We start from the raw sequence: 13,992 nt of genomic DNA, 5'->3' as shown, positions 1-13,992 counted from the left end.
AGAGCGGAACTTCAGAACACAAACTCTTTTATCTTTGTTTTTTCCTGCATATCTCTTATTAATGCTAGTTCCATGGTCCCAGACAACATATATCACATGGTGCAAGTCTTTGATACCAAGATAAGACGAAGACTAAAAGAAAGAGGGCTAGTGCTCTCTAAAGTTTACAGCTGGACATCTGTGACATATAGATGTTGAGCTGAAATCTAAACCAAGTCTCTTTCAGTGTTTTAGGAGAAAAATCATCCTTCTCATGAGATGCATTTTGTATATGTATATGCATATATATCTGTGTGATTATATGTACCTATGTATATACGTGCATCCATCGATATTCATAGATAGATAGATATACTTCAGAACCAATCATTTAGCAATGGTTCAGTCTTGCATATTGAGGAAATAAATCAATGATATAAAAAAAGTAACGAAAGCCAGTATCTTTGTTTTAAGAATGTAAAGATTGCAAAGTCAAACACTTAGATGTTAAACAGTGCTAGAGTAAAGGCTTTTTTTTTATTCTTTTTCAAGCAATATAATCTTTAATTACATTTTCTTCTATTTTTTTTTAAATCTTCTTTTGTTTACTTCAAAACGTGAATGATGGCTAAATAATAAACAACCATTCAATATTCTCTTTTATCTGCATTCTTCAAACTGTATATCAGATTCAGATTATATTTAATTCACTCAGTTTGGCACCTGCTCTGAATACAGTATTATTTATTTCCTTCTACACTAATGGTCCTGATTATAGTGTATCACTGCTGCAAAACAGGTTTTTTTTGGTTGATATTCAGATTTTCTAGATTTTGGAAACTAGCTTTTTCTAATTGTTGCAGATCTTCTACTAGGAATTTCTGTGATAATTTAGGGCCAAAACAAAGCAAAATGCAGGAATCACAAACATAAAATCCAAGTTGAATACTGTATGAATATTTATATATAAACAGTTTTATCGATGGTTATACAATTGTAAATATTATATGCGAAAAAGTGTAGATTTCTACATTATATTGTTTGTGTTTATTTGCTCTTTGCCAAAAAATAAAATGTGATTTTTCAGAGATAAAGCATAACATCTTTATCCTTCCTGTTTTGGATGGATTTTAAAATAGAAAATGGCTGTCTTGGTTGATAAACTATTACTGCTAAAGTGTATCTTAACTTGATGGTGCTTTTCTAGCTGTAGAACCTCTATTTAATGTTTTCTTGAACTTAATAGAAACATCTCATATCCAAGTTATTATTACTTAGTAGAATACTCTAGTACCTTGTGCTGGTTTACTGTAGTAATCTCACCTACAATTAGAATATGCACTGGGCAACTTGCCCTAAATGACTTGCATTATTATGAATAGTTTCCCCATGTCCTGGGAGCCACTGCTATTCCAAAAAGAACTTAACTGAAGCTTCTTCACTTGCTGGAAAAGGGTTTTCTATTAGGAGTCTTTGAATTTCATGTTTCAGAATAAGCCTCTGAAGGTTTTGAAATAGGAGCCAACAAGGACAAGCAGACTTTGCATTTATTAGTTTAATAACATTTGCATATGATTTATATTTGAATTAATAAGCTGAATGTTTGGAGCATGAGATACCTACCAAGTTACTCAGTTTTGATTACGTAAATGTAAAAGACTGAGGATTAAGTTCTAAGTTGTTATATCTTACCACTATTATGCAGAACACAATTCTGTTTGAAGTACCCACAATTTCAAGTGGACATTTCTTTGGGTAATTATGGGACTAGTTTGTAGTTTTGTGTTTTAAATGAGCATGATTAGCCTGAGTTTCATTTGACATTGAAGGAAAGGACAAAGCTCTAGTAGTGCTACATACATAGTGTATATCCTGCCTAATTTTTTAATAACAATAAACCCTAATCATAATTTAGGGGGTTTTTAATTTAAAAAATTTAATCTCAAGTAACATTAGGGTCAGGCTTAGACTAGGTGAAATAGACAAAATTCTCCCCAGATTGCTTCAATGTTTTCAAGTTTGAAAAGTAGAACTAGCAAATACTTTATAGTAGGTATTCCATGTCTTAAACCCTTGTCCAAAATTTCAAGTGTTTCTCAATTCCATATGGGATTAAAATGGACCAGTTAGAAGAATTAAATTGTTGTTGCCTTTTAAACAACAACTTTTTTTTCCTGTCAGTTTTTCACGTTTGATTTTTTTTGCCAACCACTGTTCCTTTAGGGGGACTTACAGAAAAATTACTTTACTTTCAAAATAGTCATAATTCTTAACTCTGAAGTATTTTGAGATATATGAGATTTTTCATGGGTGTATACAAAGTTAGCAAGCTGTACAGCAGACCATGGCATTTTTCTTCAGTCGGCCTTATTTGTATAATATTAATTTTGGCTGACATAAGATTCCTTTGAGAACTCACAAGTTTTGTTTAATGGTGCGATTGCGTTTGCTACATGATGGCTAAAAGCTCGTCTGTTTATGTTAGCTTCCCAGTGAGTAGATTTCATAAGGCTTCTTGAAGTGTTGTAAAACAGTGCCATCCATAATAGCTTCTAAAGGGCTGATGTTGAGGTAGAGACAGATTCTTACAGCCATTAAAAGTATTTTTTTCTTTGTTACTCTTTGTGATGGTATCAGAGAGATTCAGGCCTTGTGGGGAAGAGATTGGAATACAGCAGAGACCAGTACTGGGTCTTTGTTAATGTCATTGTTACCAATACTGGACCTTTTTTTATCAGCTATGCCATCATCTTAGCTTCCCTAATCTTCTCTGTAGAGATTCTCCCTGTGGTGGTAAAACAGGCTCTTGTTTGAAGCTTGTGATGAATGATTCTGTTCACAGTCTACCAGACTGCTTTTCACAGTACTCTCAGGTAACAGGCAAATCTACCTCTGTTTTTGCCACCCAGCTCCAATTATCAAATTCAGGCAATGTATCAATCAGTTATATTTCAAATGACATGAACTTGCATGAACCTTCTAGAATACATATTTGTATCTATATGTGACATACAGAAACAACCCTTCAACTGTTGCCACCAACATAGGTAACAGCCTGCCTGGATCATGGAGGAATCATACAAGATGTTCTTTCCCTCATAGGAGTCATTATCTAACAGGTGCAACTGAAGTTAGTCAAGAAGGAATTTTCTTATACATGCATCTTCTGAAAAATATGTATGTTATAGGCAGCTCCATTAGGTTTTGGGAATGGTTGTTCCTGGACACTTTTCTTGAATTTCATGTCTAATGTGCAAGTTTTGGCTCATACCCATTACAGCATTCAGAAAGCTGAAAGGTATGCAGAAAGCTGAGACAGCAATCAGTCTTCATAAAACTGGCCAGTACTTAATGAAAATTGCTGTTTCTAATAATGCTCTGTTTTGAAGTTCTGCTGGACCTGTTGCGGCACTACAATAGTTAAATTTGCTTAATAGATTCTATCCAACTAACTTTCAGGCTATGTGCATGTTTTTTGTGAAGAAATGGCCACTCAAAGACCTCATGTATTACATGTACTTTTGTCTGACCAAGGATGCCTCCAATGATGTTTGAAATACCCTTCTTACCAGGATTTGTAGCTGATGCTTTAAAGCTCGCCCCTACATTTTCCAATTACACATGCAGATATTCTCCAGGATTTAAGCAAGACTGCTACAGTTTTCCCAGAGTATGAGTGGGCAGTCTCTAGGAAAAGAAAGAGTAGTTACCTTTAGAGTCTTAGAAATGTTTTTTAATTGTTCTGTAAGGTGCATTGTCCATACACATTCCAAAATGAGCTCTCTATCTCTCTTACAATATGCCCCAAGACTGAGTTTATTTTTCACTGAAGAGTGAAGAAGCAGCAGCAGAAGCTGTCTTCCTTGCCTTCTGCAATAATAGCAAGGACTCTTCATTAGATATCACTCTGTAAAGATTGTCCTGGTTATACTTTTGAGGCACAGGTGCATCATGACAGAAATGTGAATGGACAGTGCATCTCAAAGTGGAGACTACATCTGTAAATAGAGTGGTTCTTCGTTTCTTTTTCTTGTTCTTTGATGCCAACGTGCCCATGAAAAAAGAAAATGTTATGCTTACCCTGGGTTTTTTGTATAACCATTAGAGGATTTTTAAATACACACTTCCCAGCTAAAATTCTAATTTGGTCTTGTCAGCCAGGACTGTCATGTTCAAGCTGGTGGCCCATTACTTATCTTGTTAAAAGGGAAGATAGCTCAGATTATCCTTTTGGAAATAGACAGTGTGACCAGTTTCTGATGGTCAGCTTGTGTAAGATCAGTTATACTGTTCTACATTAGGAGCTGATTAAAGAGGGACAAGTCCTTCTCTGTCAGAAATTGCATCTACATCTGTGGTGGCAGAAAATGTTGCAATCTTTTTACAACTTAATTTATTAGAATCAAGTTTTCAGTTTATTTATTTTTCTCTAATGTTTTTACAGCTTTTTGTTTTTAACCTAAAACAAAAGTACAAAAGTAGTATTTATGGTTTATTGTTTGAAGTTAGAATGCAGTACTCACCAGCAGACAAGCAGGGTGTTTTCTTATTTGTTTGGTGGGGTTTCTTTAAAAATTTATTCCCTGTCCAGATACTTGGATTTATTTATTTTTTTTCTGTTTACAGTGCAAGGAGGGAGAAGACATGTACCAGTGTACATAGTTTTAACTTTAACCACAATGGTTTTTGCATTCTGCTTTGTGCATCATTTTACCATCTGCATCTTGTTAAGACTGTTCTTTATGAAACCTCTAGAAATAACTAATATCCTTTAGCACAAACATACCTACAGTAATATTCAATAGCATCCATATCAGGCAATAGTTTGCCGCCACCGAATTCAAGGGCCCTTGAATGAAGGACATTCATTGACTGCAAAAGAACGAATCAGACCCATCCTGATTTTGCCCTTTTAGATGTGTGAGTGTATAAACATCTGTGCACTAATTCTGGATTAGTTCATATGTGTTTGTACATTATGTGGAAATACCCATAGACATATGCATGAAAGTGAATGAAATTTTACCAATAGCTCTGGTTTGCATTGTTAACAAAAGAGCCCAAAGCCAACAAAAAAGTCCTAAGAATTCTTGGAAAGACAAAAGATGGTTTTTCCTTCACTAACCTTTAAATCAAAGAACCTATTATATCCATGTTAATATTTTGAGATAATGTTGTGCTATAAAACAGGAATAGAAGTGGTCTGTGTCATGACACTGGTCTGTGTCATGAACAGGTATATTGCTGTCATTTAAATGTGTCTTTTTAAATGTTTTAATATATTATTATAGTTTAATGTATTATTATGTATTGTTAAATATGATTTAATAATATATTTTAACTGTTTAAACCACATTTGAAAATGTTCTTTGAATAATCTTATTTGAGTTGTTTTAGGCATCTTGTTCTGTGTGGGATAGTTCTGAAGTATAAGCCAACTTTTCATCAAAAATAATTTTGTAAGATGTTTATTTTTTCTGCTTTTAAAGATCAGGAGGGTACCCAAGAATGATTTCTAAGTGTTTCACTCATTATAGAAGTTCAGCTTCCTTCTACAAGACGTTGGTTTTATGACACAAAAGTGTGTCATAAAAATTACCATTTAGTTATAACAAGGAGATGTTTTTATTTCACTTAACATCTGTAGCAGATGTGAAATATGTAATTATTTTTGTAAAAGACTTCATAACTTTCACGATTCTTTTGTTTGGCAGATCTTTCTTCTATTGGGCATTTTAGACAATTGATAAGCATTATTCAGTGGCATATGGTCTGAGTCTGACGTGCTTTGAAAAGAGTAGAGAGTACTAATAATGAGGATTCTGTGAAAATGGGAAAACCAGCACAACAGATACGCTTTGAGAAAGTATGGGGTTTTAGCATCTTGAAACAATATATCACACTCAAAGGGACAGAATTGGGCTGCACAATCTGTTAGCTCATTCTTGTCCAATCTGGTCTCCTCCTTTCTTTTGGAGCCAGCATTGTCATCAACTTGCTGAATTATACTCTGACTGGAATGTATTTCAGGCACAGGGTAATGTATCTGCTTAAATGGAATCCTATCTTTCTACAAAAGCTTTTTAAGTATAATAAATTTAAAATATTAAAAAAAAGTTCTATTAGCTTTAAGTAAATGGTTCAACAGTTTACATATGTGCAGGAACAAAGAAAATGACTACTTAGTAGTTTGAGAAAAATCGAGTTTGTTCAGAAATTAGAAGAGAAAATGTAGAAATAAAGTTTATTTTTTAGAATAAATATTTTACGATGCTACAAGATTTCCAAATTGGTTTTCAGGAGATATTTTTCTTTGTTCATCAAAAAAACCTATGAAGGATAGCAAAACCTTTCAGCATGGGCCTGATCCTGCCTGTCTATGAGTCCAGGGAAAAATCCCTCCTGGCATTAAGTTCCCTGCATTGGTGTTGTACAGGGTTTTTTAATGCCAGTGGGATGCATATTTCCTTATATTATTTTAATATACTTTTTTCTGTTCTTAAGATAAAACATATTTCATTTATCCTTCTGTGAGTAAAACAACATTACAGTTGTTTTCAGAAAGATAAATAGTAATTGAGTCATAACTGCAGAAATGTTAGATTTGTTTTATAGTCACAGTGCTGTGTGTGTTTCTGGTTAATGAACCTATTAATTGTGCCATTATTTCTTAATAGAAAGTTATAATATTCTTACACTACACTGACATAAGGGAGTTATATTTTTAAATAAATTGTCATGAGAATTTTAAGCCTTGGATTGTGCCTATGGGTAAAACAGTTATGTTTATTACAGTGATTTATGTGAAAGTAAGGGGTCAGCTAAAAATGACTAGGATTCCCTGCTGCTAAAATGACAGGATAGCAGTAAATGCACCAGTGCTCCTGCTAAGGGTTCTTTCGTTTTCCTGTGGTAAATTACACTGCTTTGCAGGTATGACTAACAGCACCACAGGCCGCCGCTCTAATACAAGTCAGAGGGGAAAAAAAATAACCACCGCTGATTGTAAAAGCAAGAAGAACATCTTTGAATAAATTCCCAGCGGTGTGAATTTAGGACGTTTTATGCTGGCAACTCAATGGCAGAAAGGTTTAGCTCAGGTCGTGTGCTGGAAGTGCTCCCAGTGTAAAACGGCGTGTGCTGAAGGAGCAGTCTAATGGCTATAGACTAATCCCAATCAGCTAATTTGATCACTGTACTGTTCTAGAGGAAAAGGGGATTTAGATGCATTATTTTCCCAATATCATGTTCTTTTGATGTGAATAATGAAATAAATGTTTTTGCAATGTAATTTCTTTTGTCAATTCTTGAATGCAGAAACTAAAATGTAAATGCATTTTTTTGTTTATTTTTCACATATTTGCCAATTTTGTTTTCTACTTTTTTCATCTTAGTTTCCTATTAAATATACACATATAGCTATTATTTCTCAAAGTGTGTACGTAGGCATAAGGACCCTCTGCAGTACTAGTACGAATTAATAAACCCATAGTAAAAAAATCATTAGTAGGTTTGATAATATTTTTAGTATTGTATGTTGATGGTCATAATTGTAGAGAAAACAGTATGTGTGTTCCCATCTTATCCAGATATTTTTTAGTCTTAGAAGAAAAACCCTTTAAGATGAGTCATAATTCATTTTGTCCACACTGCAGTCACATGTCTACATGTTGACTAGAGAAATCAAAGGTTTGCTGATTGTATCTAGATAGATAAACTTTATCCTTTAACATATCCTCCTTTCATTCAGCTCTTTACTATCTTCGACTAATCTACCCCTCTTCTTGCTTCCCTTTCCTAAATGGACTTATCCCCTCTTTTCTTCTCAATGCATTGGGCTTTTTCTTTCTGCTCCCTTTCTCTTCAGTGTTTTATAGACCCTTTCACTCTTTTCTTCTGTAAGCGCCCTTCTCTTTTATACATGCTAGATCAGTTTATACAACAAACCTTCCACGTCTTCCATGTCTTATAGTATAGGAAACTCCCAGGAACATCCACACAACTGCGTTGTGAGGGGAAAACAAGTTTAGGAGCTTCCATTGACAGATTAAATTGATTGATCTATCAAAACTTGAACTTTTTTTTTTAATTGGATTCTCTGTTACTGTGGTTCTGTTAGTCAAGGTTAGTTTAACAAATAGACTTTTAAAATGCTTTGCAATTGCTCTTCCTGACAAAATTGATTGATTTACAAAATCTTTATTGTTTGTTGGTCTGTTTGTTTGTTTTAAAATCCTCAATATGGACTGTTATGTTCTGTGGATTTTTTGTACCTTTTAAGGATTCTTTTTATAGTAGTTAAACAAGTTGCTTGAGTTTAGATAAGTGAATCATTCTGTTCACATTAAGGTCTGAGAATTATGAAACTCAGGAAGTATTTAGAGAGGTTACAATTTTGAACATCAGAAGAGTCCTAAGTAGAAATGAGGACATGACTGTAGTCATACCTCTGTATTTTGGAGAACTCAGTCTGAGATGAGGCTGAACACTATGTCCAAATTATTCAGTTACCCTGACTAATTTGTTCTGCACTACTATTTTTTTCTCTAACCTTGCTATACCTCCCACAACCATGAATGATGCTGGCCTAAGTATGCAATATCATCATGCCACTGCTGGTGGCACCAGGAAACCACTAATAAGAGCATAAATTTTAAAGTTCCTGGCTATAATTATATTAAAATCACATAAAATAATAAATTACCTTAGAAATAAAAAAATAAAAATAGTTTTGAAGGGTAGAATCACTTAACAAGACAGTTTTGTTTGCTATTCCTAAGAGGTTTTTCACAGAGGTCGTCTACAAAAATAAATAAGCTGGTTATCAAATTTATGACTTGAAAACGTAGGCAAGAAGGTTAAAATGATAGTGGTGAAAATTATTCCAAGAAGTCATTGACATCAGATTTGAAAAAATTAGTAATAGTAATAAAAATAGCTTTTTATCTGGACTTCTAAAAGTTTTAAATGAACACACTTAATAGATGTTGAATTTCACTACAGGGTTTGAGACCATAAATTACAACCTCACATTCAAAAAAAAAATTTTAATTAATTTGCATTTCAGCATGTGAATAGGAAGCTTTCTTGATGAATAATAATTGCAAAATTATCAAACTGAGGAAATGTCTATCTGTTCAAAGGCATTAGAGAGAGCCAAATTTATTTTTCATGACTGTTACTATGTTACTGGTTGCAGGGATTTGCTATGTTTTTATACCAGTTCTAACCCCTTTGATACTAGGGATTGCATTAAACAAACACAGAACAGAATGCACAGTATTTGCCAGTCCTGTCAAGATATTTTCAGCATTTTCATTTGCTTGTCTGTGTTACTTAGCATGTCAATAAAGTAATGTGCATTTTGTATTCCACCCCTATGGTTAATATAGTTTTATTTTTTTAGACAAAACCAGTCTTTTCAGAGACTGAAGAAGGCTCTGTTTTCCTGTTTGTATAAATGGCACTGAGCAAATTATCATTGCTACAAAAATAAAAAAATAAATGTAAGAAACCGAAAAGTTTAAAAATTCTGAGTAATATGTTTTAAAACAAGCAATTGTTCTTTCTATTACAGATGAATGACATCATAGTCACAGTTAGAGATTCAAATCTGAAGCTGACACTTGCTTTTGGAATAGGCATGCACCATGCAGGTCTGCATGAAAGAGACAGGAAAACTGTGGAAGAATTGTTTGTGAACTGCAAAATCCAGGTACCTTGTGTTCTTTTTGAATCCTGATGTAATGAGTTTTACATGGAATTTTAAAAGTTGGCTTTTTGTTACATATACCTCATTAATCTTTCTTTTTGTCTTAGGTTCTTATTGCCACAAGCACATTAGCTTGGGGTGTAAATTTTCCAGCTCATTTAGTAATTGTTAAAGGAACAGAATACTATGATGGAAAAACAAGGCGTTACGTGGATTATCCCATTACAGGTACTTACATAAATTATGGAAATGTTCATATGCTGAAATGTATTTCAAGCATATGCAAATGATCTGAATTATTTAGTAACTGATCACTACTGAATTTGGAGAAAAACTAGGAGACATGAGGTTTCTTTGTTTAATGCAAGTTGTAAGACAACTCTTAAGATTTTATGCAATAATGAAAATGTTTGTTTTGCAACTCTTTTTTCATGCTAAATTCCTTTAATGTGTATCACCCAAATTAGAAATTAAACAATTAAAGAGACAATATAAAGCCATATCTAGTTAACTAGTTAATTGTATAAAAGGAACTTTTCAAACATGAATTTTTTTTTTCATTTTTTAAACCTTTTCTAAAGAGAAACAAATTTTTAACAGTAGACTTTGCCATGATTTGAAATGCAACAGTTGAATCACACATGTATGAGAAAATAAAATGTATACATAGTCACTTGGTAGTAAACTGAAAACCTTAACTGGCCTGGTATCTTCAGTGATATAAGGGAGACTTCAGAAATAAGCAGCTAAAATAAATATTTGAATTTTTAGCTTGACACAGGCTTTCGTTGCTTTCTGGCTCCGGTAAACTCCAGTTTTCATAAACTGTTTTCAACCAGCTTAAGAAAGTGAACTATGGAAGAACATTTTCAGAGTTCAGACAGGGAGAATATTTGTCTGGATGGTACTAAGTTTGAAGAATGAGGACAAGCTAAATTTATTCCAGGTTTCCTGTTCTGTTTTCCCTTTCTCTTTTCAGAAGAGAAAGTTTATTATTAAATATTCCTATATTACGCTAGTGATGTGTACATCTAAGGACAATCTAAATTGTATTTGTTAGGTAAATAGAGAGCTTGCACCTTTTTAGCCATGCACTGTCTTTTCAGCAAGAGAAGTTTAGTAAGGTAAAAAAGCTCAAACTGAAAATACTACAGGGGTTACTTCTCCAAGTAACCCATCATAGAGCTTAATTTAGTGGTTAGTGCTCTGCAGGAAACTTGGGATCAATTTCCAGACCAACTCTCTTGTTCAAAGATTCTGGTCTGACCTGGGATCTTAGCCATGCACACTTGTATTTTGTGACAGACTTTGGCTGATGTAGACTTAGTCAAAACAGTCTCTGCAGCAAAGTAGTATCGTGCTCACGCTGACTGGAAGAACGGTGGTGATTGGCTTTATTACTGAATGAGGAAAAGTGGTGAGGAAAGAAATCAATGGAAGTTTTAAATTTTATGTTGAATCTGTGGCACTGTCAGAAATCAGTAATAGAGAAAATAATATATTTAAAATATATACTCAATAAACAGGGCAGACTTACTATGCTGGTTTAGAAATCTGTTGTAAAAGTTCACACTTTCACTCTTTATTGCCTTTTTTAATTCAGGTAACTTTAACACTGGGTGTTGTTCAATTCCTGAATTTTCAGTAAGACTTTGGGCAGGGGAGGGGGTGGATGGAATACCACCATCTGTGATGGAAGCATTCAGATTTTGTTGTCTGCACTGCAACAGCAAATGCAGATTCCTTATTTTATGAAGAAACATGTGGTGTGGTTTGCCTAAAGCGTTTTTATTTTTAACTTTCTAGAGAATATTTATGCATCTGGAACTTCTGTGGATAGGTAGTACAGTTTTGCTGCAGCAATAAAATGAAAATGTAATTAATTTCTTTCTGAAATACTTCCAAAAGTTTCACAATACTGTCTTTAATGCTGCCCTCAAGTTATGCCTTCACTGTTCCGTCTTGGTATTACTTGGCTTCTCCCTACTGAAGTTACCTTTCTATGTCAGGAATGCATTTGGCTCCAAGGGAGCAGCTGAGGGCGGAATGAATCACTCTGGAGTGTTCAGCAATTTCAAAATAAGCAAGAAAGCTTCTTTGAGTGAAGTCAGAGGTTTTGGGGAGGGCTTTTTCTCTCTTAACAGTCATTTATTTAGTCAGCCAGTTGGATCATATTTAACATTTCAAGAGTTTAGTCCAGTGATTAAGAGCAGCCAAGCAACATATAGTCAAGTAAAGAAAATATTGGGTTTGGATAATTACATAGTGAATATTGGCAAAAATAATTTCCTAAATCCATTTCCTTTATGGTATTATGCACAATTTAATTCACCACATAGAATAGCAAGTTGTTGTTTCATCACCCTCCTGTGCACATATATATTCAGAAGCAGCAGATTTAAACTAGTTTCATTTTACATCTTAATGTCACTCCTAAGCTAACAAAAGGAATAAACTGATAAAAAACATTGCTGTCTATACACAAGTCAGTACACAAGTGATTTTTTTTTTACTAGGAACCCACCATTGGACTGTCTGTTTCTTCTGTTTTGGTCAGTTGCTGTATCCCATTCTTTACTTTCTGGATTTTCCTTTCCCAACAGAGCTTTGGGCCAAATGCTTACAAACTCTTAACACAAAGAAATTTCAAAATGCCACATGTTGGGCAGGTATGATAGAGCCCATAGGGAATACACAAAACATAAAAACTTTTAAACTAAATATGTAAAACTTATGAATTGCTTTCCATTGTTTCTTCTAAGTTAAGTGCCAGTTGGAGGTACAAGAAAGGATTCAGAGCTCTGTTGAATGAGACACAAAACAACCTATGCAGATGCACTTCTTAAATGATGAGAAGACGAACAAATAGATGATAAACATACTTATCCTTGTGGCCAGGTAGCAAGTTGAGCATGTTTTGCATAAACTAGTATTTTCAATGTTTATAGAAGTCATTAGTTAGTATTTACAAATAATGATGTGTAGGTAGAGTGACTGAGACAGTTTTTAAATCTGTAATGTAGGGACAACATACAATACAAAACCATCTCTACTCCAGTGCTAATAACTCATATAACTTGTTTGAATGGTAAATATCATAGCGCTCAGTAATTAGAAATTGCCTATACGATTTTATCTCTAAAATACTCAAAACCTAGGAAATCATATCTAGCAAAAAAGCCTATATGAGGAACTTGTGCAAGTGTGAAGTCAAATATTTGAAAATTAGGAAATGATAGACAATTGTCATTGTAGCCTTCATGAGTTCTCTTACTCATCATCTTTAATTGCATGTGATAAAATGAGGGATGGATGTGGAATGGAAGGAGAGTAGAGGCAATTTATATTAGGTGTAAGCTTGGATTCTGTTGCAATGGGTGGTCTTTAAGTATACAAGAAGATTGCCTCTGACAGAAAGTTCATCATAACTTTATCTGAGATGGAAAAAAAAAATTAGAAGTGTCAAAGCCAATAGGGCATGCAAGTACAAAGTAATGTAAAAAACCTGTATTGTGCATTATACAGACATAAATACATTTATTTATACATCCAAACAAATATTTGGTTTAAACATTATTGTCTCTTTGGCAGATGTGCTTCAGATGATGGGGCGTGCCGGCAGACCACAGTTCGATGACCAAGGAAAAGCCGTCATTCTAGTCCATGATATTAAGAAAGACTTCTACAAAAAATTCCTTTATGAACCTTTCCCAGTGGAATCAAGGTAAAGATAAAGCAATCAGAAAAGCTGATCAAACAATAAACAGTATTATAAATGAGGGATAGAGGAAAGGGAAACAAAATTCTTGTGCTGGATAAGTCCTAAATACTGGGGTCAAGAGGAAGACAATTAAAAAAAAAGAAATTACCCATTTTTACATAGAAAAATCCTTTTTCCATGAGTTTTGAAGCACTGCTGAGCTCATCAGTCCATTCCCAGATAATACCACAACTGCCTGTCTGTTTCTGGGTGTTGTCTCAGACACATGAAAGCACAAACTATTCTTCAAGGGCAGTGTTTAGGACAGCTATCCACAATCCTCAGAGCCCTCTTTGAAATTCCATGATCAGTTACTAATAGGAGAAAACCAAGGTGAGTTTCTAGCACTTTTTACGTAGAATATTTGTATCACTATAGATACCACATTCTTGAGTATCTCAAAAGTTCAAAAACTCTACATGTTGTAAACTCTTGCTAATACAGTTTTAACATATCTTTCCCTATAAAATTGCAATATTTTTGTCAGAAATGTAGAAACAGCACATTTTTGCAGCCTCTTGGAACCTAGTTGATGCAAAGT

General features: G+C 34.0%; 1 protein-coding gene across 2 annotated transcripts in view; it reads left to right on the top strand.

The window, feature by feature from the left end:
* ASCC3 (activating signal cointegrator 1 complex subunit 3) overlaps positions 1–13,992 on the top strand; it is a 257,776-nt gene that overhangs the window by 189,341 nt on the left and 54,443 nt on the right. For both annotated transcript variants that reach the window (XM_042016301.1, XM_042016302.1), the window contains exons 31-33: positions 9,557–9,694; positions 9,799–9,919; positions 13,283–13,415. In XM_042016301.1, the coding sequence (XP_041872235.1) occupies positions 9,557–9,694; positions 9,799–9,919; positions 13,283–13,415 (392 nt within the window). The remainder of the gene's footprint in view (positions 1–9,556; positions 9,695–9,798; positions 9,920–13,282; positions 13,416–13,992) is intronic.

Source organism: Corvus kubaryi, unplaced genomic scaffold (assembly GCF_017639235.1).
Source record: "Corvus kubaryi isolate FWS band 111438036 unplaced genomic scaffold, C.kubaryi_AGA036_p1.0 split3-73, whole genome shotgun sequence".
NCBI classification, from domain to species: Eukaryota; Metazoa; Chordata; class Aves; order Passeriformes; family Corvidae; genus Corvus; species Corvus kubaryi.
This window is presented reverse-complemented; position numbering and strand designations above follow the sequence as displayed.